The sequence below is a fragment of the Electrophorus electricus genome, chromosome 23 (genome assembly GCF_041902795.1).
Source record: "Electrophorus electricus isolate QZ-2024a chromosome 23, ASM4190279v1, whole genome shotgun sequence".
Taxonomy (NCBI): domain Eukaryota; kingdom Metazoa; phylum Chordata; class Actinopteri; order Gymnotiformes; family Gymnotidae; genus Electrophorus; species Electrophorus electricus.
In genome coordinates, this window is record NC_137519.1 from 6014478 (window position 1) to 6040761 (window position 26284).

Below are 26284 nucleotides of genomic sequence, written 5' to 3' on the forward strand. Positions count from 1 at the left end.
AACTAAACTTAAATACATTTTGTCCAAAGGGGAATACTGTGATATTTGTAATGGGAGGAAATATTTCAGTAGCAGTGCTGCTCATCTTACTGGCAGGTAAACCTTTTTGTCAAATCTGTATTCATATTTCTCTCTGTTTGTGCCTGTGACAGTTAAAGGTACATTAAGTGGATCTCTACAAATCACCACTGCCATTTCAAGTCACCATTTTATCTTACTCTAACACTTTCCTCAGATTAGATCTGATTCACGTCAACCAGAATTGAGTATTTTAAAAAAGTCACTTTTAAAAGAATCATCTTTATGTTCATCTTTATGTTTATGTTGCAACAGCGCACTGCTTTGTATGTTCTTTAAACTGCCGAGTCCTGTTTGTGGTTTCTATTAACATATCATTAAATTCATCATCATCATCATCATCATCATCATCATCATCGTCATCAGCATTCACACCATGACAGTCATACTCAGATAAAGAGAAGAGATATTGATAAGAGTGTAAACTCACAACTATAATCCTGGTGTGTGTGTGTGTGTGTGTGTGTGTGTGTGTGTGTGTGTGTGTGTGTGTGTGTGTGTGTTCCAGGAGCTCAGTCTCAGCACAGTGTAAATCTCTCCTCTCAAGGCCTCTGTGCTCTTACTGGATCTACAGTAAAAATCCCCTGCAAATATACATTTAGTTCCTCCAATCTCAGACAGAGAGAGTGGTATCAGGTCCAGAGATCTGATGGAGAACCACAAGACCTGAGCAAAGACCCTCAATACTTAGGACGAGTTTCTATAAGCACATTGTCGAATGACTGTACACTGATAATGTACAATGGGAAAGTAAGTGACTCTGGAGTTTATAACTTCAGATTTAGAACATGGAGTAGTGAATGGATATCTGCTTCATCTGGAGTTACTCTCACTGTTACAGGTAATAACAAACATAAGACAATGAACACACACACACACACACACACACACACACACTTACATCAATACACACCCACTCACACACACACAGTCACTGTCCTTTTTCACTAAAGCATGCAAGAGTTGGCCTTTACAGAACTCTGGTCTGTGGTGTGGTGTGTGTGGTCTGTGTGTAGACCTGCAGGTGAAGGTGGATCCTGAGACTGTAGGACAGAGAGAGGTGAAACTCACCTGTAGCTCCACCTGCAGCTTCAGCAAGACCCCTCAGTACTACTGGTACAGGAATGGACAGTACAGGTCATATAGAAATGATGCCTCCATTATGCTCCACTCCACCAGTGTATCTGATGAGGGCAGCTACTCCTGTAGTGTGTATGGCAGCAGACAGCACTCTCCTGCAGTGTGTAAGTGCTGGATTTGAACTAAATCTCAAGACTAACTCTGAACTTCAGTATTATTCAATATTTGCCTTATTTGCACAATCCATTTTACTCTACATATTTGCATGCCACATGTGTTTTATTCTTTTTATACAACGGATATTATTCAATTAGTAATTATTCAGTCACTTGATCCATTCCAATCCAGTCTGGTCAGATCTGACATGAGAGTGTGTGATATTTCATGATGAGATAATTCACCTGATTCTCTGTCACTGATACACACAGAAACACTCAGAAACAGTTTCAACAGAGCAGTGATACTGACTACATTTACAATAGTGTGTATGTAAGAAACTGGACAGAACCATTTACAAGAGCTGAGCAAACACCAGTCCCTTCACTGTACCATCTACACTCACAGCAGCGTAGTCTGAACTTACTAAGCAAACGTGTCTTGCAGTTGGATCTTAATCAGATTAATACTGAATACTGATGGACATAAACGTAGTTATGATTGAGCTGCGTTTGTACAAGTTTATCAGACACGGCTGTGTTACTGGTTTACATGTGTCATTGTCATTGCTGAGTTGAGACTGGTTCACCATCCATCTGGTTCTGCAGTCAGAAAATAACCACTGATAATGAAGATGGTTAAGACCAACTGTGCTTCACCACAGATGGGTTATAGTCTCTGTCTGTACACTTACCTAGAACAGGCATTTCTAAAAAATATATAAACATAATGGATAAATCGTATGTGTAACGTTGTTGCTGGCCCGAGTGCCGGTGGGCGTGGAGCAGGACGCACAGACTCCCTCAGTGTGAAACATTTATTAACATTAAACATGTAGAACAGTGGCACTCACACACAACATTAACGACAGACATGACTTATACATCGAAATAAACACAGGCTATAGTAACATCCAACAATATCTACATACGCACTTATATACATCAGCGAACAAACAATGACCAACGGTGAGGCACGCACTGACGGGGGTTTAAATAGACAAACACACATTAACACGTAACCCCATGCAGGTGCGTGCCTTCACAGGGGTGTGGTTACAAACATGGGTGAACCCCCCTGCATGCGGCAGGCCGTATCACATGACTTGTTTGGGGGGGGGGGGGGGGAGCATCCCGTGACAGTATGCATATTTCCTATGCATTTATTTTGGTTTAAAAGCTAATATGAATATTCACATCTAACATTAATTATTAATATTCAGCCAGTATTACCTGAATGTTGTTCTGACTGTGACTCTCTCTGTGTTCCAGGTGTTCTGGGTAAACAGTGTTGGGGTGTGACTTACACTCCTAAACATGTGTGTGCTCTGAAAGGCTCATCTGTTGATCTCTTCTGCTCTTATAAATACCCTGGAGGACACACAGTGACAGAATCATTCTGGTTCATTACAGAGCAGCAGGTTGGTGTTGAAGCTGTGGATGTGAGAGAGGAAGAGGAGTATGAGGGGAGAGTGCAGTATAGACAGAGCTCCCAGAATGACTGTAGTATGACAATCACTCACCTGAGAGAGAGTGACGCTCACACATACAGGTTCAGATTCCACACTGATAGTACTGCGGGGAAATACACTGGACGTCCTGGAGTATCTCTCTCTGTCACAGGTAATGTTGTAAAATTTAAAAATAAGTTTAGTAAGCTATAATAATTGTCTTTTGATTAAAAATAGCACCAGACATTTTTTATAATCACTTGCAGATCTGAAGATTACAGTATCAGACAGAAGTAGTCGAAAGCACCTGATCTGCAGCTCCACCTGCACGCTGCCCAACAACCCCACCTACATCTGGTACAGGAATGGACAGCCTGTATATAACCAGAACACTTATAGACTGTATGTGTATGACAGTAGTGAGGATGCAGGCAGCTACTCCTGTGCTGTAAGAGGATATGAGGAGCTCCGCTCTCCTGCTATCTGTAAGATCCTCACATCTATTAGATTATGGAAAAAACATTTGTTTGTTTGAGTGTTGTTTGTTTGTTTTTGCTGCTGGTTCTGCCTACATGTTTATAAATAGCTGGGAAGCACCTTTCACTGTTGAGGGCTCTATACATTTGTGGGCACTGGCTAGCTGGTTCAGCAGTACTACATCAGTGTGTTTTGTTTGTGTTCTCATTGTCTCTTGGTCTTGTCCTCACTTTAAACTGCACTCACTCTGTGTCACTGGCAACTTCTACTAGATTACAGTAAACTCATGCTGAGTCACATATGGCTAAGACATAAGACAACTACAGCATTTTAAGATATATTTCAATTTAAGAGTTTTCAAGTGTTTAAGGTATTTTTGGAATCTTTTATTTTTTTTCCATGTTTTTCCATAAATCACTGCATTTAATTTTTAAGTCCACTGTGTTTATGTTTACATACATATTATTGGCAGTTGGAAGTTTTAATCAACCACTGCTGTTCTTGGAAAAAAAAAGAAAAAAAAGCAATATTTGTAAAGCAACCTTGAGTTTGAGAAAGGTGCTATATAAATGCAACTAATAATAATAATAATAATAATAATAATAATAATAATAATAATAATAATAATAACCTCTGTTGGCCTCTTTCATGGGTGACCTGGTTTTGACGAAAGAGCAAGTTTTACATTTTTTATTAGACTCTTACTGTGACAGGATGCAGGCATGAGTCTCAAAACAACCAAACAACCAAACAAAGACACAAAAGTCTTTTAATGGCAAAAATTAAAGTAAAAGAATAAAAGTAAAAGTAAAAATAAGAGGACCATTTAAATGCTAAAGCCTTTACACATTGACCATCATCCACATAGTAAATCATAACTGGTAATAAAACCTAGTAAATAAACAGTAAATTACTTAGTAAATAAAAACTGGAAACAGAAGGAATATTCACAGGGATGGAAATGAGGAACAGGTGAAGCTGGAGGCACACTAATGAGTAATAAAGGGGGACATGGCAACATGTGAGGAAAGGAGTGTAAACACAACACACACGGTGACACGTTAACCGAGGACAACAACACATCAAACATGGCAAGAGGCATCACATGGATGAGGGCGTAAAGGAGGGGTCTATACTGTAACTGCACTTATAAGTAGTGTTCATGCAGACACTTAGGAACACAATAAAACCTGCTATGTAATTGTATAAATATGCACAAAATATACTGACATTACTTGCCCTTTTTAAAAACAGGTCATTCATGAAAGGGCCCACTGGAAACTTGGCACAACTTCCCTGAGAACAAGACAAGTGACACAAGACAAGTCTTGTCTCCCAGCTTCTGATTATATACAACTGACTTTAAAAGAACTGGTAGTCTGCTTGTTCAGCTATGATTTACTCAGTTTATGTGTTACAGGTGTTTATGGAAAGGACAGCTGCTGGAGTGTAACTTACGTCACCCAGAACATCTGTGCTCTGATTGGTTCATCAGTGGACATACACGGTTACTACACCTTCCCGGATCAGCAGCCCACCCCCCAACCTGCCTGGTACGCCAGACTCCACCCACAGGTCAAAGAGCTGAGTCATGCTGATGACCGAGTGGAGGTTTTCAGTCACAGAGCTAATGTGAACACACTAAGCCTGAAACATCTCACAGAGAGTGACTCAGCAGAATATCTCCTCCGATTTAAAGCCCCCTACATGATACACACAGAGAGCTCTGCTGGTGTGTCTCTCTCTGTCATGGGTAAGATAAGTCTTCTGTGTTTGGCAGTGTTATATGGTTCACCATCTGTGTGTTGAGCCCTGAAGACACTTATGAGAGTCTGCCATACAGGCCTGAAGGTGAATGTGGACTCTCCAGCAGTCCCAGGATCAGAGGGACAGACAGTAACACTGAGCTGCAGCTCCACCTGCACTCTGCCCTACAACCCCACCTACATCTGGTACAAGAACGGACAGCGTGTGTCTCACTGCACATCTGTCTCCTGCTCTGTATCTGCAGTCAGGGATGCAGTCAGTTATAGCTGTGCTACTGAAGGCAATGAGAACCTCCTCTCTCCTCCTGTGTGTGAGTGGAGAATTTACATATGAAAATTATGATGTCTTGATGCATTTAATAAAGTCAGTTAATCATAAACCAGAAACATCACTACAATCAATACTTACTACTACAGCTCATGATGATGATGATGCTCTTTGTTGTAGTTTCACAGTTATCAACTATAACTTCTGAATATATAATATTCTCTCAACCAGACTGTGTATGAGAGTTTAGTTTTAATGTTAACAGTGTGTGTTTGTTTTCAGATGCCCCTAGAAACACCAGAGCATTGATGGTTTCCTCTGGAGAGAGAGTGGAGGGAGATTCAGTGACTCTGACCTGCAGCAGTGAGGCAAACCCTCCTGTTCTCACCTACTCCTGGTTTAAGCAGAGAGCAGCTGCAGACACACTGCTGCCAACAGACCAGAATTACAGCATCTCCAACATCAGCTCCCAGCACAGTGGACTCTACTACTGCACCGCTCACAACCAGCTGGGACAGCACAACTCCACCACCACCCTTCTGGATGTGTTATGTAGGTGCAGTTTATACCCTAATGAAACAACATATTCAACATGTTTTAAATGTAACTTATAAATACATATAAGGTATGATTAATACTGTACATGTGAAGTATATATGTATGGATGCACAGTATATGTGCTGTGTTTATATATTTAAATACCCTGCACAGGTCACAACACTGTCAGAGTGTCTAGTGTTATAAAGAGGCTAGAAAAAAACAGCCAATACATTAAGCGACTTTAATTTTGGAAGCAACTACAACTGACTCAAACTGGGTTCAACACCATTTAGTAACACATGCCCACTGTAAAATAAGTCTGACAATGAGCACTTCGATATCAATATAAAATAGAGAATTACCAGAGTTCTGAATGACAGTTGATGCTATAAAACCCCTGACATTAATTAAACACAGACAGGCTGCATCGAAAAACACGGACAATTGTAGAGAGTAGAAGCCCCCCTACAGAGAGAGAGTGTAACGCAGACAAAACCTGAGGACACTGAGAGATCAAATAGCGGCAGTCTAAACACGAAAATGAGCTACAAAGGTAAACAGTGCGGCTGCAACAAAGCAAGTCGGAATAGTCGAATGTTCTTTCATTTTACATTTAGCTGACGCTTTTATCCAAAGCAACTTACAATTATGACTGAGTACAACGTGAGCAATTGAGGATTAAAGGTTTTGCTCAGGGGCCCAACAGTTGAAGCCTGGCAGTGGTGGGGCTTGAACCAGCAACCTTCCAATGGTATATGAAGAGCTGAGGAAGGAAGATGATTGGAGGAGGGAGGGAGGAACATCATTGTAGGAGAGAGGGAGGAAGCTGATTGGAGGAGAAAGGGAGGAAGGTGATTGGAGGAGAGAGGGTGGAAGGCGGGGCAGAGGTAGGACAGGTGATCATTCAGGAGAACTGGATCGTGTGTGTTGAATAGAGTGTGAATCAGAAGCTGGTGAGTTTCCAGGTAGGTGTATGGCGATCTGCACATTAGGAAGGTGACCCGAGTTCATGACACAGATGACACTTATCAGGATAGTTGATAAACACCCCAAAAATAGGGCCATTAATATATATGTATATATAAAGTTACAGATATTAAGGTTTGTTTGGATTTAGAGTTGAGCTTTAATTTTAACACTGAGTGTTGGTTTTCAGATCCCCCTAGAAACACCAGAGCATTGATGGTTTCCTCTGGAGAGAGAGTGGAGGGAGATTCAGTGACTCTGACCTGCAGCAGTGAGGCAAACCCTCCTGTTCTCAACTTCTCCTGGTTTAAGCAGAGAGCAGCTGCAGACACACTGCTGCCAACAGGCCAGAATTACAGCATCTCCAACATCAGCTCCCAGCACAGTGGACTCTACTACTGCACCGCTCACAACCAGCTGGGACAGCACAACTCCACCACCACCCTTCTGGATGTGTTATGTAGGTGCAGTTTGCTTTGTGTTATCCTCTTGTGTTATGAATATAATAAGTTAAATGACATTTTAAGTGTATTTATTTTAATTCCTGTTCTCCTACTCAGACCCTCCCAGAGTCCCGTCTGTTACTGACCGTGTGTCTGGTGACTCGGTGACACTGCTGTGCTACAGTGACTCCAACCCCATCAGTAATTACTCCTGGTACAAGAAGACAGGAAGTGGTGTTATACTGTTGGGAAACAGCACAAATTTAACTTTGGCTACAGGAGCAGTTGGACTTTTCTTTTGCACAGCTCAGAACCAATTTGGATCAATGGACTCATCAGAATATTCAGTTCCAACAGGTACTTTATGGGTCGAATTCAATGGCTACAGTGGTTAAAGAAAGAAATGTTACTAGCACACTAATGAGCAGTTTCATAAAGCATCTGTTCTGGTTTGTTTTCACCTCTCTATCGCGAGAATGTTCACACGTCTGTGTAACATGCTGCCCTCTACTTCCTGATGCAGGGAACCCAGCTGGGACATACGCAGCTTCTGGAGTCACTGTGGGTTTGTTTCTGACTCTCACTGCTGTCTGTCTATGGATGAGGTAAGAAGCTGAAGCCACATTTATATGACACACCCTGCCAATGCTGTAGGCTGTTTCCTGCCCAGCCCAGAGAATCTTCGCTCTGTTTACAGTATAGGGTCACACAGTATCAACAGGGTTAAATTCACTTTCTCCAGACTGCAGTAACTTTAGAGGGCTTAGATTCATGCAGGAGAATTGAGTGTGATGCTGGTGATGTTATTACTGTGGTTCTCCACCAGGAGGGGATCTGCAGCTGTCAGCAGAAGGAGTGAGGAGGCCAGCACAAATGTGAGTTTAAATGAGGGACTCAACAGATCACTGCAGTTGTTCTTAATGGGTCTCATGTCATAGTGGACGGTGCAGCCAGCATTAGTGCTTATGTTGATTATTGTTACTTCCAGAGAAACCTCTCTCTCTCTCTCTCTCTCTCTCTCTCTCTCTCTCTCTCTCTCTCTCTCCTTCAGCATGACTCTGCTCCTGTATATGATAATATCTCAGCCCTGGCTAAGACCTCTGACTCCACAGTATCTTCAGATGATCAGGATGAAGTTCACTACTCCAGCGTTCATTTCACACACTCCCACACACAGGAAGTGCTCTATTCCACTGTCCAACTGCCAAAGGCTCTTAATCAAGGAGAGGAAGTAGAGTACGCCACAGTGAACATCACCAAAACAAAAGTCTCCCCACAGTAGGCTATGCAAATGGCATAGTTCATTATGTCTGTATCACTGTTACACATGGAGTGTAAGTTATTTCTGAAGCAAATAATATAATAAAGTCAATTGAATAAATAAATATAATTACAGCCCTTTTCCTAAGTTCTTCTTTAGCAAACAACATAAATGATCAGAAAACAACAGCAAATAATGTTATTATCCATCTTTAAATAATTCTATATATAAAGTATGTTTGTATTGTTGCATTTGAAAGTGGTGTAATTTTGATTTTCAGTCTGAATGTTTATTTTCTCATGAGGGGAGGATGGTTTATACTGTACTGGTAAATGCTTACTTTAAATACTACTCAGATGGGATTATTCTTCCTGTCATATATCCTTTACTGCAAGACCTTTGTAATATTTTGTAATATTTTTGTAATTTTTGCAATATTTATGATAAATTCGTACAGGATATGAAATTGCAATATAAATTACAGAGATGGTAATCTCTACTTATTTTACACATTGCTGTCATGTAGCTTTTACTGATCAGAACTACAAAACATTACTGCTGTATGAAATATTGTTATCAGTCTAGTGCTTTATAAAACAGGAGACTTGAATTTGGTCTAAATTCCTCACTCACTTATCTGTAGTCCCCACACATTCCACCCTCCTAATATTCTCTGCCACTCCATTGCCAACTCATGTAAAACTTTCTATATCTGCCACTGATGGTTGTTGCCATGGGATTAGAGTAACTTGGTGTTATTTCTACTGGTCAGTTTAGGTAAAAGGCGCCAGAATATTGATGAGGCAGCATCTGTAAAAATAACTGACATTGTGAATTTGATCAAAACAAAAGTATTTGAGGAACTCCCACTGCCCATTTAAAACTTGACATGTCCTAATGTGGCTTTAGATGGTAAGCATAAACTTTTTATTCAAAATTAAAGTCTTGAAAATATGTTTTTTCTTTTGTGCTGAATGCAGTTTTTTTTTTATCCATGTAAAGCTACATGAGTTAGTACATTTGCTCAGGGGATAACATGACCTCAGTCTTGTGAAATTGCCCAGCAAGGACTAAACTCCAATCTACAGCACAGTCCAAGAACCTGAGAAAAGCTTCACCCACCATCAGACTCCAACCCCTCCAGATATAACATCACCCACCATCAGACTCCAACCCCTGCAGATATAACATCACCCACCATCAGACTCCAACCCCTCCAGATATAACATCACCCACCATCAGACTCCAACCCCTCCAGATATAACATCACCCACCAACAGACTCCAACCTCTCCAGATATAACATCACCCACCATCAGACTCCAACCCCTCCAGATATAACATCACCCATTATCACACTCCAACCACTCCACATATAACATCACCCACCATCACACTCCAACACTTACACATATAACATCACCCGCTGTCACACTCCAACCACTTCATCAAACTCCATCAGACTGTAATCAGCATAATATGTGTCTTAATATTTAGATTATTTGATTTTTTAAAGAACTTCAAAGTGCCTTTCTAACCTTGCTGTTACTTCCTGTGGTGTTTCATTTTAAATAGAATGATACATTTTTGCAGTTCTTTACCTGTGTGCTTACATTATTACACATGTGGAAGAGTAGCATTACTCCTTATCATAAGTGTAAAATTCCAGATATACTATATATGTACTTAATCTGATGTTGTATTTTAATGAAATCTGAGTACATTGTAAGTTGTTTTTTTCTTTCAGGATATCTTGCTTTACTCATTACCCCCCTCTCTGTCTCAAACTCTCTCACCAGCATGAACTCCAGTTCTCTTGCTCTGTTCTTAGACTACTTCATCTCAAATAGATCTCGCCCTCATAGCCGACAACCTGATCCTGCAGGGGTGCAAGCAGAATATTGGAATAGTAGGTTTATTATCTGTGAGTAGTATAAGTGCGTATTGTAGGACATAGGAGGCATCCTCTGAAAGCTTTAAAGTGAAGCCTTTGCACGTGCTTAGTTTGCTACTCACCTCGTTCAGTTTCAGCTTCAGAGGGCATTCGGGATGTCAAATAATGGCGAATCTACCACTCAGTATAGCTAGCTAGCTAACAAAGTACAGAAAGCCTGCACAGTGCTGTTCCAAAGTTTCTCCACATCAACAATAAACAGTTAGCTTACTGGCCAAACTGACCTATTTTGCCTACATATTTAAGAGTGCCTACATATTGTTCTATCAATATAATTTAAAGACTAATTAAATAAATGAAATATACTATGTTTTATTTTTCTTGAATGATTTCTGTTAAAATAAGATGTAACATTATGGGTGGAATTATACAAAAAATGTTTACACAGCCTGTTGTTGGCCTGCTCAATCTGAAGCAACAGCACAAGCAGCAGCTTCTTCACGTCACCTTTTCATCCACAGGGGGGTGATATCAGGTTATATTACTAATTAAGTAAACTGTCTGCCTCTTATATAGAATTGACAGACTTCATTAAGAAAAATGAGCTAAGAAGCATCAGTTAGAGCTATGTAGAAGAGACTATTCTTTGTACTTTCAGCTGTCTTAGATGGTGAAGATTTCAATTAATTGAGATATTCAGTTACTGTAAATTAACTTTTCATTTGAAATTAATACCACAGATGTAATTTGACCTGCCCTCATCCATAACTAAGAAACTGCCACATTTATGTGTTTATACAATAATAATATTTTGCCATTAAAATGAAAATATGCCATCATTGCCGTTGTTATTTATAACATTTTTCTTGAGAGTGTTACATTTTGTGCTTAACCACAGGGATTCATTTTCATGCCAAAGATGAAAGTACTTTTTGATTTGGTGAGTGTGTGTGCGTGTCTGAACTTGGATGTCTGATCACTTTTACTAGATATATCCATACATCCAGTAAACAGGTCATTTGCATTTATATTTACATTTACGGTATTTAGCAGACACTCTTATCCAGATCGACTTACCAAAGTGCTTTGTCATTTACCCCTAGAATACATCCTAGCCAGTAGAGTAGATTAAAGTCCAATATACCAATGAACTAGAATACTGTAGAAATATAGGGATAAGTGCTAATGCCTAGAAGTACAAAATACATAAGTTCTATCTTAGACAATGATAAGTGCGATAAACAATAAATACTAGAGTTTGTTAGATGACATCAGTGTAAAAAAACAATACCATCAATACAATACAATACAATACAATCAGTGTCATGAACAATACCCTACAATAAGTACTAGTTTAATTAGTTAATATGGGAGTAGGGTCAGTGGTCATTTAAATATTCCATGAATAAATGGGTCTTTAGTCTGTGTTTGAAGACTGCAAGGGACTCTGCTGTCCAGACAGCAAGTGGAAGTTCATTCCACCATCTGGGAGCCAGGACAGAAAATAGACTCCATGCTTGTCTTCCATGAGATTGGAAGTTTGATTTTTCAAGCCGATCCGTACTTCAGGTTCAAAGTACTCGAGTTACGGATCGGGGTTTGACCATTGTCCTTATGTATGGAGGGGCTGGTCCATTTTTGGCTCTTTTAGCGAACATCAAGGTTTTAAATTTATGCGTGCAGCTACTGGAAGCCAAGGTCATGCTAGAGAGAGAGAGAGAGAGAGAGAGGTGTAAGAGGAGCTGCAGGTATTTTTTTGGCAGTGGTGGTGGTTCGGGAGTTTTGGTGGAGAAATGCGGCAAACAGATGTTGCTCATACTTTATATGAATAAACTATACTGGAAACATCCTCCTGTGTCTAAAACCTGAACAATGTAGATGAAATAAATACAATGGTTGAAATAGGACAGTCTGGACACTGAAGAAGAAACCTTATACACATAAACAAGAATGTGCAATTTGTTATATGATATACTGGAAGAAAACTTTGAAAGCCAATAATGTGTGTTAAGCCAAGCAGTCCAAGTGCAAGGAAGACCTGGTTAACTGTAGAGATATTCAAGCCTGGTTAACTGTAGAGATATTCAAGCTTCAGTGTTAGACAGCAAATATTCAGTTGGCCAAGTTTGCCTTGCAATTTACAAATTTTGTAGGCTTACATTACCTCGTATGAAATCATTGCTTCATCAAATCAAAATGGAAAAAGAAATCCAAATTCATAATTTGAAAAACTCCCTAGAGCACGAGGAAGAATCTTTGAAAGGAAATAAGACTCAAAGGGGGCCCGTCCTCCTCTGACCAGTAACAGACACTACAATAGTAACAATATAAACAGTAAAGAGTGAAGTAAGTAGTGAGTGAGAGAGAGAGAAAATAAATAAATAAGAAAAATAAAGAAACGAGCAATCAATTTCTAGTCCAGTTTTCTAGAAGTCCAAGTCTGGTCCCGACGGCATGCGCGTGTCCGAAACCCATCCCGCATGAGAACGTCCATCAAGCGCAACGGAGAAGTAGTTGGCTGGTGTGGAGGTGTGGTGGGCTACAGCAGGGGGCGTCAGGGGGTGGTGGGAGGAGCCATGGCAGCTGAGACGGGTTGAGGCTCAGTAACAACATGAGATTTAGGGGTTGGTGTATCTCGGCAGAACGAGAGAATAGATTATTAGGCATGTCCAGGTATGAGGTAAATTAGGGAACTATAATGTGCAAAGATGGACTCTGGCGGTCCATCATGTAAGTACCTTTTGATAGATAATCAGATGCTGAGATGCGCTTCCTTTTACATGAATGCAGGTGTTTTCTGTAGTCAGGAAGTCAGCCGCCACGTTTGCTCTTAGTCTGGGCTCTGGTAGTCTCATTCTGACTAAAATTGCTAAATATTTGGCTAAAGTTCTTAACAGTAACTCAGATGTTAGGAGTAACGACTAATTGTCTGGAGGAAACATCATCATGGCTCTGGGGCAAGCAACATGCTGGCGAACCAGATAAGGAGCCAACAAGAATAAAGAATGAATTCCACAAAAGTCATTTTTACAATTTTTAAATCATTTACTGAGTGCAAGAAGTGTGAAGCCTTTTGTGATAAATGTAACAGAAATATTTCAGGCATAATGTAACTTTGCCTTCGGTGCAAATACAGAGTAGACATGGAAAATGTACTGTAATATAAACAAGCAAATGTTAAATCTTATCCATATGGGGCACGCTCTGCACAATCGGCTTTGAGGGTCTTATCACATCGCTGCTGCCACCCAGTGACTAGATCGTGCCATTACATCTGTGCTAAGTTCTGTTTCCAGGGCCGACTGGGTGAAAGGACGATTTAGATCTCTTGTTCTGAATTTAAAGTACAGTGTTCAGCTACCCAACAACTCTAAGTGGAACAGTCACTTGTTGTACAGGATTCAAGAATGAAGGCTATTAGACCCCCTGCTCTGTGACCTGGGAATGCTGTGTTAAAAATATTTGTCTGAATAAATAATTAAAATTAAAACCTTCAAAGACATTCATTCTAGCCAGTCACCTCTCAAGATACCACATTGTACTAAAAACTAATCAATGAGAATGAAAGAATGGTAGGGAACCATCATCATAATGTCATGGACAGTGAATTATGCAGTACTGTGTATGTACAGTGGTCACTGGACACTGGTCACTGCACTGCAGAGAACATCTTCATGTGTGGTAATATTACAAAGAGAACCGAGATTCTTGAATGCAGTGAAGTGAATTAAAGTCTGTCCTGTTACTGTGGGCTGGTGTATCATTATTATTCTACATGTCTATGACATGAAATACATGTTTATGACATGTTTGTATATGTATATAATGTGCAGAGTTTCTAACCATCCTTCTTGCAGTGGTAAGCAATCTGTGGCTAAATGTAATCAATGATACATAAAATAATGTCATAAACATTTTATAATGTGTATCTTGGTCCAGTTGGCAATAATACCCTGCCTGACTGATCCCTAAAATAAATCAAAATCACCAGCAAGATTTTAAATGTAGTTTGTACCAATTTCATATGTGTTTGGAGGAGAAGGTGGAAGACTGTTGGCACTTTTCTTTTTACACATCATTTGACTCACATTGTTTTTCTTGTCTCTGTCTAGTGTGTGGTCGTTAGTGAATGGCCAATTAGCACAGATCATTTTAACTTGTTTCCCTGTACTAAGAAAAGGACAAAGACTCAGTGTTAGGCTACTGCTAATTAGATCTAAGTGTAGATCTGCTTCACTGTGCATGAATACACAACTAAAACAAAACCTCAGTGAAAGCACAATTAACTGCAGCTGCTTCTCACTGTGCGCCTGTGTTTGGAAGTTGGTTAAATTAAGATGTGTGTTCCATCAGTCAATCAAATTTACTTCTAGAGCACAATTAAAAATAAATGAAGGTTGACCAAAGTGATGTACAGATGAAAACAGTTCAGATGTAAAAATATTTAAGGCTTTGTCACCCAATTAAGAATATGGGAGAGCACTGTCGAAGGTGTCATGGTTAGTCCCTCCTAGCTTCTATGTTCCATGGTTTCCCTGTCGTATGTTTTATTTTGGTTCTGTTCCTTAGTTTCTTTTTTTTCCACCCCTCGTTTGGTTTTACACGCCCGTCATTACTTTCGCCTGTTCCTCGTTTCCAGTCTTGTTAAGTTCAGGTATTTAAACCCTGTCTGGTGGCCTTGGTGTTTTGCTGTTGAATGGATGAATATCTGGTTGAATGTATATCCGTATTGATGTATTGAAAGTCTGTATCCGTAAGTTTGTACTCCGTGCCTTTGTGTTTATCCTAGCCTCTGTTATAGCCTGCTTCCCTCATTTGCCTTCATGTGTTTTTGCTCATCATGTATCCCCGTAATCTTTGAATTGGCTCAATGACCCTGGACCGTTATACCGACTCTGAATCTGAATTTGCCCCTAATAAATCTCGCTCTTCTCCACACTTACAGCTCACCGTTACAAAAGGTTTAAAAAACAATCAAGTCAAATATGAAAAAAGACATAATATGGCTACTTAATGTAAGTAATGTATCGACAATAGTTCTATTTAAATTAATATATCTAATTATATGTCTGTTAATCATATATACCTTTTGTCTATCTACAGACTCTATAAAAATATCAACTTGAATGCTTTAGATGATTCATTACTGCCACTTCAGAGAGTTTGAGAGTTTATTAGTTATCTATAAAGGACCACTCAAAATAAAGTGTTACCAAAATTAAGGAATATTATTTAAAGTTTATATTGTATTTCTGGAAAAAGTGTACCTAGTGGATGGATGTGTAAAGACAATAAAATGAAGCCCAAGACTGAGTCTTTAGGTAAGCCATGTGTGATGGAAGTGGAGAGGAGTAAATCCTGTTTGAATAGTGCAATCTTTTAGCTAAAAGGACAACCAGCCTCTGGCAGTTCTCTGGTACCAACCCAAAGATTAAAATGATGTAAAAGGATATTGTGGTCCAGCATCATGAAGATGAAGCAATTACTAGAGCTAAGTGAAGGCAATAAATCATTAGTTAACTAAGGGTTGAGTCTATACTGTGCAGCACCCTGAAACCTGATGGAAACTTGTTCAAAATGTATTTAATAATTAATTTATTATCAAAATTTATTAAAATTGTCAGAGCATCAGCATTCCAAATATCTTTAAGAAAATGTAAAGAAACAACCTCCAAGAGATGAGTGTAGTATTATTTGAAAAACTATATTATCTAAGATAAGAAAATAAAACAGAATCAGAATTGTTGGGGTGTTGCTAAGACATTATCTTAAACTGTCCCATCTAAAGACTTGTTTAATTTTGTAATTCTTATTTTGTACTATATGTAGCTAGACACACAATTTCACTCAAAATGTCACATTTCGCATTTACTTCATGACATTCTCTAGTAAAAAGTGTTACATTTCCTTCCAAAAAGAGAATTTTTAAGTATTAATATATTGAGAGGTATTGTATTTAACAAAATTATATTTTAAACAATTTTTTTTTTTTTACTGATGCATGCTTTCCGAAATGGTGAATTCTTCTTCTTTGATTTTATTTAACCTATAGACTGCAGTAATTATTTTTTTCAAGTCTTAACATAAAACCAAATTTTAAGATTAAATAAAGGATGTAAAATTTTAGGATTTCAAATAGTTGGCCAGTAGGTTTAAGCATTTTCTATAACTATTAAAATAGTTTTGGCCTCTGTCCAGATTTTTAGTTTTATTTATTTTTAGAGGGAGGGGTATCTCGTCAGCATTAGTGTGCGTGCATGTTTGTGTGAGTGCATGTGTATGTGTGAAGGTGTCTAAGTGTGACAGAAATATGGTTAACTAAACTGTTTGCATTGCCTACCAGAAATTCACTCTGGTGTACACTACTTCCTCTTCTTGACTAAGAGCCATTGTTAGTTGGACAGTAGAGTAGAGAGATACTTCCTGTGAGTGGGAGCGTGTGAAATTAATGTTGGAGTAGACACAAATGTCGTCATTTGTGGGGTCAGAGGGCATGTCCAGGGCTGAGACGTTATCATATACAGAAGTAGAATCACGCTGAAAGAGAGAGAGTGATGAATTGGGACATGGTGATTACTGATTTATGTAATTAATAATCAAAATACAGGCTTAACTCTGTTACTTTGGTCATTGGACCGTTTATGGAAACTTTTGCAGGGATTTTGAGTTGGACTGAAATCTCAATCCTCTGTCGACTCTTCTTCAAACTTACTTTTGCGCTGGTCTCCTCACTCCTGCTGCTGACAGCTGTGGTTCGCCCCCTGGTGGTGAGCCACAGTATTAACATCACCAGCCTCAATAGCTTCTGTGTTAATCAAACTCTAGTTAAAATGATTTGTGTTAAAACCTTGTTGACATCACTGAAATTATACTTATGTGGTTTAAATCATATGTCACTGACAGACAGCAATTTATCTCTTTTGGTAGGTTAAAGTCATACCCATAAATCCTATCTCATGGTGTTCTCAAGGCCTGAATACTTGGTCCTCTACTTTTTATTAATTATTCTCCACCTTGGCAACATTACTAGACAGCATGGTCTCCAGTTTCACTGCTGTATGCATTATATGCAATTTTCTGCTCATCCAGTCCCCTCATAGAGGCTGCCTCCTCTCAGCCTAGTTGATTGCCTGACTGATATTTTCTTCCAACCACCAGCTTGCTGTCTGAGTGATGTAATTACTATGAATTTGCAACTCTATTTTTCTCTTTTTGTCTGTAACAATTACTGAATAACATACCTCATGTTTTAAAATTTTCTTTCATCTTCAATTTTTTTTTTTTTTTTTACTTCAGCCTAATTGTCATTGTTTATTGTCTTTGCTCTTTTGTACAGTGATCTTGGGGACTGGGCAGTAAACAACCTACAGCATTGGCAGGGTGTGTCATTTAAATGTGGCTTCAGCTTCAGTAATAGCATCACCAGCATCACACTCAATTCTCCTGCATGAATCTAAGCCCTCTACAGTTACTACAGTCTAGAGAAAGTGAATTTAACCCTGTTGATGGTACTGTGTGACCCTATACTGTAAACATCAGAGCAAAGACTTTCTGGACTGAGCAGGAAACAGCCTACAGCATTTGCAGGGTGTGTCATATAAATGTGGCTTCAGCTTCTTACCTCATCCATAGACAGACAGCAATGAGAGTCAGAAACAAACCCACAGTGACTCCAGAAGCTGCGTATGTCCCAGCTGGGTTCCCTGCATCAGGAAGGAGAGGGCAGCATGTTACACAGACGTGTGAACAGTCACAGAAGTCTTGCTGTATGACCTCATCAAACTGACACTGGAAGTGCAAGATAGTTGTCTCACTTTCTTTAATCACCATGTAGACAATAAGGCAGTGAATTCAACCCAGACTGTACCTGAAGTAAATGACCATTCTGATGAGTTAGATGATCCAAATTGATTCTGCACCACACAGTAGAAACATCCACTTGTTCCTGTAGCTATAGTTAAATTGGTGCCATTTCCAAACAGTATGACATCACTTCCTGTCTTCTTGTACCAGGAGTAATTACTGATGGGGTTGGAGTCACTGTAGCACAGCAGTGTCACCGCGTCACCAGACACACGGTCAGTAACAGACGGGACTCTGGGAGGGTCTGAGCAGGAGAGCAAGAATTAAAATAAATACACTTAAAGTCTTTTTATTTTGACTGATCATGTCTGAAAGAGGCCCATATCAGTCATCTATGGGAATATTTAAGAAAACATTTAGTGCATAACCTGCATGAACACAATAACTATAAAGAGTGAGATTTGTAAGACTATCAGTAAAATGAATAAATTAGTTGCATAGCCAAAGTGTAATGGTTTATTTGCTGCTGACTGTTCACAAGGTGTTAAGGATCAGAATGAGACGGAGATAATAGGCAAAAGACACAGTGTTGGTTTTGTATCAGTTACTGTGGAGGGTTTATGCACACAAGTGTGTGTGTGGTGGTACTGGACTGTGGATGTGGGACCACCTGTTCTGTGTGTATACACATCACTTAAGGACACATTCTTAACACATCTCACAGTAGTGAACCTACATAACACATCCAGAAGGGTGGTGGTGGAGTTGTGCTGTCCCAGCTGGTTGTGAGCGGTGCAGTAGTAAAGTCCACTGTGCTGGGAGCTGATGTTGGAGATGCTGTAATTCTGGCCTGTTGCCAGCAGTGTGTCTGCAGCTGCTCTCTGCTTAAACCAGGAGTAGGTGAGAACAGGAGGGTTTTCCTCACTGCTGCAGGTCAGAGTCACTGAATCTCCCTCCACTCTCTCTCCAGAGGAAACCATCAATGCTCTGGTGTTTCTAGGGGCATCTGAACACAAACACACACTGTTAACATTAAAACTAAACTCTCATACACAGTCTGGTTGAGAGATTCTTATACATTCAGAAGTTGTAGTTGATAACTGTGAAACTACAACAGAGAGCATCATCATCATCATGAGCTGTAGTAGTAAGTATTGATTGTAGTGATGTTTCTGGTTTATGATTAACTGACTTTATTAAATGCATCAAGACATCATGATTTTCATATGTAAATTCTCCACTCACAGACAGGAGGAGAGAGGAGGTTCTCATGGCCTTCAGTAGCACAGCTATAACTGACTGCATCCCTGACTGCAGATACAGAGCAGGAGACAGATGTACAGTGAGAGACACGCTGTCTGTTCTTGTACCAGATGTAGGTGGGGTTGTAGGGCAGAGTGCAGGTGGAGCTGCAGCTCAGTGTTACTGTCTGTCCCTCTGATCCTGGGACTGCTGGAGAGTCCACATTCACCTTCAGGCCTGTATGGGAGACTCTCATAAGTGTCTTCAGGGCTCAACACACAGATGGTGAACCATGTGACAATGCCAGACACAGAAGACTTATCTTACCTGTGACAGAGAGAGACACACCAGCAGAGCTGTCTGTGTGTATCATGTAGGGGGCTTTAAATCGGAGGAGATATTCTGCTGAGTCACTCTCTGTGAGATGTTTCAGTCTTAGTGTGTTCACATTAGCTCTGTGACTGAAAACCTCCACTCGGTCATCAGCATGACTCAGCTCTTTGACCTGTGGGTGGAGTCTGGCGTACCAGGCAGGTTGGGGGGTGGGCTGCTGATCCGGGAAGGTGTAGTAACCGCGTATGTTCACTGATGAACCAATCAGAGCACAGGTGCTCTGGGTGACGTAAGTTACACTCCAGCAGCTGTCCTTTCCATAAACACCTGTAACACATAAACTGAGTAAATCATAGCTGAACAAACAAACTACCAGTTCTTTTAAAGTCAGTTGTTTACACTCCTTTCCTCACATGTTGCCATGTCCCCCTTTATTACTCATTAGTGTGTCTCCAGCCTCACCTGTTCCTCATTTCCATCCCTGTAAATATTCCTTCTGTTTCCAGTTTTTATTTACTAAGTAATTTACTGTTTATTTACTAGGTTTTATTACCAGTTATGATTTACTATGTGGATGATGGTCAATGTGTAAAGGCTTTAGCATTTAAATGGTCCTCTTATTTTTACTTTTACTTTTATTCTTTTACTTTAATTTTTGCCATTAAAAGACTTTTGTGTCTTTGTTTGGTTGTTTGGTTGTTTTGAGACTCACGCCTGCATCCTGTCACAGTAAGAGTCTAATAAAAAATGTAACACTTGCTCTTTGGTCAAAACCAGGTCACCCATGAAAGAGGCCAACAGAGGTTATTATTATTGTTATTATTATTATTATTATTATTATTATTATTATTATTATTATTAGTTGCATTTATATAGCACCTTTCTCATACTCAAGGTCACTTTACAAATATTGCTTTTTTTTTCAAGAACAACAGTGGTTGATGCAATTTAATGCAGTGATTTATGGAAAAACATGTAAAAAAAATAGATTCCAAAAATACCTTAAACACTGACAACTCTTAAATTGAAATATATCTAAAAATACTGGCAACTATTAAATATGTCTAAAAATGCTGTAGTTGTCTTATGTCTTAGCCATATGTGACTCAGCATGAGTTCACTGTAATCTAGTAGAAGTTGCCAGTGACACAGAGTGAGTGCAGTTTAAAGTGAGGACAAGAGCAAGAGACAATGAGAACACAAACAAAACACACTGATGTAGTACTGCTGAACCAGCTAGCCAGTGCCCACAAATGTATAGAGCCCTCAACAGTGAAAGGTGCTTCCCAGCTACTTATAAACATGTAGGCAGAACCAGCAGCAAAAAACAGCAAAAACAAACAACAATCAAACAAACTAACAAACAAACTTTTTATCTAATAGAAGCTGCCACTGAGATGCTGACAGAGTATTGAGAGTTTAAAGTGAGGATCTTACAGACAGCAGGAGAGCGGAGCTCCTCATATCCTCTTACAGCACAGGAGTAGCTGCCTGCATTCTTACTCATGACATACACAGACAGTCCATTCTTGTTATATACAGGCTGTCCATTCCTGTACCAGATGTAGGTGGGGTTGTTGGGCAGCGTGCAGGTGGAGCTGCAGCGCAGTGTGGTTGTCCAGCTATACGTGTTTGACATCGTAACCTTCAGATCTGCAAGTCATTTTAATTAAGCTTTGGTGTTATTTTATAGCATATTTTTATAGGGGGTTATAAAAATAATGGGTTAACTAATCTTATGTGATGACCTGTGACAGAAAGAGATGCTCCAGGTTCACCAGTGTATTGACAGTATTAGTAATATTAGCAATGAAAATGTTAGCTTTTAATATTCATATTAGCTTTTAAAGCAAGCCTGATAAATGCATAGGAAATATGCATAAGATTTATCGATCATATATATATACTCACTGAGCTCTTTTTTAGAAACACCTGCTTTAGGTAAGTGTACAGTCAAAGACTATGTATAACCCATCTGTGGTGATGCACAGTTGGTCTTAATCATCTTCATTATCAGTGGTCATTTTCTGACTGCAGAACCAGATGGATGGTGAACCAGTCTCAACTCATCAATGACAATGACACATGTAAACCAGTAACACAGCTGTGTCTGATAAACTTGTACAAACGCAGCACAATCATAACTATGTTTATGTCCATCAGTATTCAGTATTAGTCTTAGTATTCAGTATTAGTAAGTTCAGACTATGCTGCTGTGAGTGTAGATGGTACAGTGAAGGGACTGGTGTTTGCTCAGCTCTTGTAAATGGTTCTGTCCAGTTTCTTACATGCACACTATTGTAAATGTAGTCAGTATCACTGCTCTGTTGAAACTGTTTCATAACCTTCCTTCTGTGTGTACTAGTAACAGAGAATCAGGTGAATTATCCCAGCATGAAATATCACACACTCTCATGTCAGCTCTGACCAGACTGGACTGGAAGGGATAAAGTGACTGAATAATTAAAAATGTAATAATATCCATATAAAAAGAATAACACACATGTGGCATGCAAATATGTATCTTAAGATGGATTGTCCTAATATGGCGAATATTGAATGATACTGAACTTCTGTATTAGCATTGAGATTTCTTGCATATTTTGTGTGTGTGTGTGTGTGTGTGTGTGTGTGTGTGCGTTCTATGTTTTATGTTTGTTATTACCTGTAACAGTGAGAGTAACTCCAGATGAAGCAGATTTCCATTCATTCCTCCATGTTCTAAATCTGAAGTTATAAATTCCAGAGTCACTTACTTTCACGTTGTTCATTATCAGTGTACAGTCATTCTGCCATTTGCTTACAGACACTCGTCTTGAGTATTGAGGGTGTTTACTCAAGTATTGTGGTTCTCCATCAGATCTCTGGACTCGATACCACTCTCTCGCTCTGACACTGAAGGAATCAGATGTATATTTGCAGGTGATGTTTACTGTCGATCTAACAACAGCACAGAGGCTCTGAGAGGGGAGAGTTACACTGTACTGACCCTGAGCTCCTGGAACACAAACACCCACACACACCCACACACACACACACACACACACACACACACACACACACACACACACACACAGTTTGTTCTGCAAAGCAATCTCCATTAACGGCCTTAATGTCACGCACCCCTCCTCAGCTCGCTCTCTCACGTGATGGGACATTCCACGTGGCTTTGTGTTTGTTTTCCCTCGTGTAGGCGTGTCTCCACGTGCCCTTTGTTTACTTCCCTGTTCCCACATTTCCACACCCCCCTTATTAGTGATGTTCCTCGCTTTCATCTGTGTCTAGTTCCTTCCTAATCAAATACCACGCTGTTAGTATTTACCCTTGTCCATTATTATTGTCATGTTGTGTAACTGTTGTCTCTCCCTTTGTGAATGCTGCATGTTCGTACTTGTATGTTATTTTTGTGACGGTGTGGCCCGAGTGCCGAAGGGCGAGGTGTGGGATGCACAAACGACATCGACGTGGACAAACATTTATTAACACACAAAGACAATGGCACTCACATACAACATCAACGATGAACACGAACACGAAACGGTTAACATTAAACAAAAGTGATGAACACGAATACATTTAACAGTGACAATGCTAACATTAACATCAACAACGACCAACAATCTTGTACACCATGAAGAGGGTTTAAATAAACACAAACAAGGTGTAAGTGTGTGCAGCCTGCACGCTGCGGGCCAAACCACGTGATTAGTGAGAGGCGAGCGTTCCGTTACAGTTCTCGACTTCTACTTTCGTTTACATTAAACATTGATTCGCTTGCATCCTGCCTCATCACACTTAAACAAGGTTAGGACCTATTTTGTATTCTTTATCCAAGACCATCCAGGGTAATTGTCTTATTATATCAATATACAGTATAAAATATGTTGTTATATAATTCAGATTAGACATTTTGAGTTCATTTCAACGGTTACGCAAAAAAGGAGATTGACCATCAGCAGTTATGTATGTGCATATATGTAGTATGCTATTAATTTGTTTTAGCCTATTATTAGTAGAATATGAAAGCATATAAAAAATTCAGCAGACTGTGCATGCACATTAACAACACATTGTAGCCACCTCTAGACAACTCTTTGCTACCTCTTGGACTCCCCAGTTAAAACGTCCTAGAACCGCCTTTGGCATGAAGGTGTGGTGTGCTGTGATAGCCACAAAGGAATACAATACAGTTTAATACAGTTAAAATATTCACTATGGAACGTTGTACAATTTTGAATAGACACACACACACACACACACACACACACACTAATATTAAAAATCTTCAGTTTAGATGTGCAGGTAGTGGGAATTTCCAGGTGCAGAAAGTTATTTGAGATCTCAAATTGTTTGCAGTTATTAAAAAATCTGGGATTTTTCTTAAGTAGCTTTTCACATATTTTGGCTATACCCACCTGTTAAAATTAATATAGTTTCTACCCTATTCAAGTTCCTACAAATGTACATCAATTGTGTGTATATATAAACGGGATTACATGATGAATATCCGATGCGAACAGAACACCATTAGAGCTTCACATGTTCTCTCTTCACACCAGCCAACCACAACATCGCGAGCTCATCAGGTAGGCACCTCCCTTTGTTGGGGTCTCAGAGAATTAAGCCCACGACACCTCCAGGAGGCTCAACAGTGAGATCTGGTGTTTCAGTCTCACCCCCTCCAAGCTCACTTTAAACCAAGCTCTACCTCTTAAACACTGTGCCACTCACAAAGACACACACCTCTTAAACACTGTGCGACTAATAAACACAGCTGCACCTCTTAAACACTGTGCTAATATTACTGTAAAAACCATGATGGCCTTTCCGGTGACTAAGGCCATACCCAGCCCCACTGGCACCATTAATGCACGCTCAGTGCTGCCAGTTCCACTTGGCTATTACCTTTAAGCATTCTCTAACACCAATCCACCCTGGGCTGCCTAGTGACTAAAGCTGGCACCATCAATGCCTCCTCAATGCCACCAGTTCCATCTGGATCTACCACTTTACACCATGACATGACAGCCTCATCCATTCTGCCTTTATGGGGCATTACCCCAACCAGACTGAGCTCTCCTTATCCACAACCACTGACTAGCCCTTTCAGCTACTTCTGACAACTCCTTCACAGCTACTGCCAAATCTGTGCTGAACTGCACAAGTTATAATGTGGCAGACTTTGTGACAAATCCCCTAACACCTGTCTCTACTGGTCTTATATGTGCCTCCCACCTGCGTTCTCTCACCTCAGACACTGCATCTTCAAATGAAACTGTAAACTCTCAAAATTAAAGCATCCAGGTTTTGTAAAAAAAAAAATTATTATTATTATTTTTTTTTATGAGTACCACACCATGTCCAGCCTCAGCAAGGTTAACACAGTACATTGTGGGACCTGTAGTTTTTTATTTACATGAACAAATAATTTCCAGTCTCGTCCTTCGCCCCATCTACCAATATCTAAAGCCAGTGCTCATTCTCCAACACGCTCCACTTCTCATACAAACTCATACAAATCGCTTTATTAGATATTCCACTGAGCAATGTGTTAATCTCTAGACATTTACTATCAAACACTCTAACACTCTTAAGATCTTGATTGTGTCTCCACATGTGACAAACTAAACTTAGACGCCGATAAAATATGCTTCAGCGTGCCAAACCCCACACATAATTTACACTTAGGGTCTTGGCCTACCCACTGTCCATTGTCAAAGCAATATCATGCGTGCCCAAAAAACAAAGTAAAAAATAAAGGAAATATTCAAAGTTTACCTGCCAGTAACATGACGATTGTTGCTACTGTAATATTTCCTGATGTTCGGAAAGACATGTTTCACACACTGGTTCACACCGGTCACACAGAAGTGATACTTGGAGCTCCAATAAGTAATAACTTTAGGCTAAATACTAAATTTAAGCCTTAAATGAAGGTCTCTGCTACTTTCTTGTGTTCCTGAGTATAACGGCCGTGACCTCAGTCCTGCTCCTCCTCACCCATCCTACACTGGGAAGATGTTGTGATCTTGGTTACTGTCAAACAGCAAAGACACGGAAGGTGTGTTGTGCATTTAGCAGAGCGTTTGTTCATCACACCTCCCCCTTTTAGCTTATAACCTCTTCCTTTTTCTGTTCTCAAGACCACAAAACTCATTTAAGTGTGAGAAACCTTTTTTCCTTTTTGTTTTTCTACTCATTTGCTTTGTTTGTTTGTTTACTGATAAGTTAAAGATGTACTAGTCTGCCCTGGTATCAGGCTTGGCCTCTCCTGTGTCCTGCATCATCTATTACACCAGATGCCACATCTATTACTCCTGTCAAAGTCCCTGAGGTCAGGTTTGAGTTTGATCAGACTGACTGGTAATGGAATTCTGGGTATTTCTTCTACAGATTGACCATAAATTATATCTTTGGTCATCATGGCTGCCCAGAGCTCGTAGCCACATGCATTAGTCCAGACTTTCGTATAGCAGAAGCTGTGAGTATATTTAGGTCAAATGTCATCAAACAGGAACTCAGCAGCCA

General features: G+C 39.7%; 2 protein-coding genes across 3 annotated transcripts in view; one reads left to right on the forward strand and one right to left on the reverse strand.

Annotated features, from left to right (window-relative positions):
• Nucleotides 1-770: 770 nt before the first annotated feature.
• The window catches only part of LOC118240430 (sialoadhesin-like), an 85737-nt gene continuing 60223 nt past the window's right edge, over nt 771-26284 (forward strand). The window contains exons 1-12 of one of the 2 annotated variants that reach the window (XM_081706290.1): nt 771-919; nt 1095-1322; nt 2586-2936; nt 3031-3249; nt 4662-4994; nt 5085-5318; nt 5558-5827; nt 6972-7241; nt 7342-7581; nt 7748-7829; nt 8051-8099; nt 8276-10591. In XM_081706290.1, coding sequence (XP_081562416.1) covers nt 814-919; nt 1095-1322; nt 2586-2936; nt 3031-3249; nt 4662-4994; nt 5085-5318; nt 5558-5827; nt 6972-7241; nt 7342-7581; nt 7748-7829; nt 8051-8099; nt 8276-8506 — 2613 coding nt within the window. In that variant the 5' untranslated portion in view covers nt 771-813 and the 3' untranslated portion in view covers nt 8507-10591. Of the gene's footprint in view, nt 920-1094; nt 1323-2585; nt 2937-3030; nt 3250-4661; nt 4995-5084; nt 5319-5557; nt 5828-6971; nt 7242-7341; nt 7582-7747; nt 7830-8050; nt 8100-8275; nt 10592-26284 lie in introns of those variants that run through there. The other variant, XM_081706289.1, reaches the window with a different exon arrangement.
• LOC145643307 (sialoadhesin-like) lies at nt 15770-25802 on the reverse strand. The gene is made up of 10 exons (XM_081706293.1): nt 25535-25802; nt 22422-22754; nt 21194-21409; nt 19751-20083; nt 19427-19660; nt 18918-19187; nt 18246-18485; nt 18000-18081; nt 17091-17139; nt 15770-16915 (listed from the first exon to the last, which is right to left on the reverse strand). Exons 1-10 carry the CDS (start codon nt 25590-25592, stop codon nt 16715-16717), a joined length of 2016 nt encoding a protein of 671 aa, XP_081562419.1. The 5' UTR covers nt 25593-25802; the 3' UTR covers nt 15770-16714.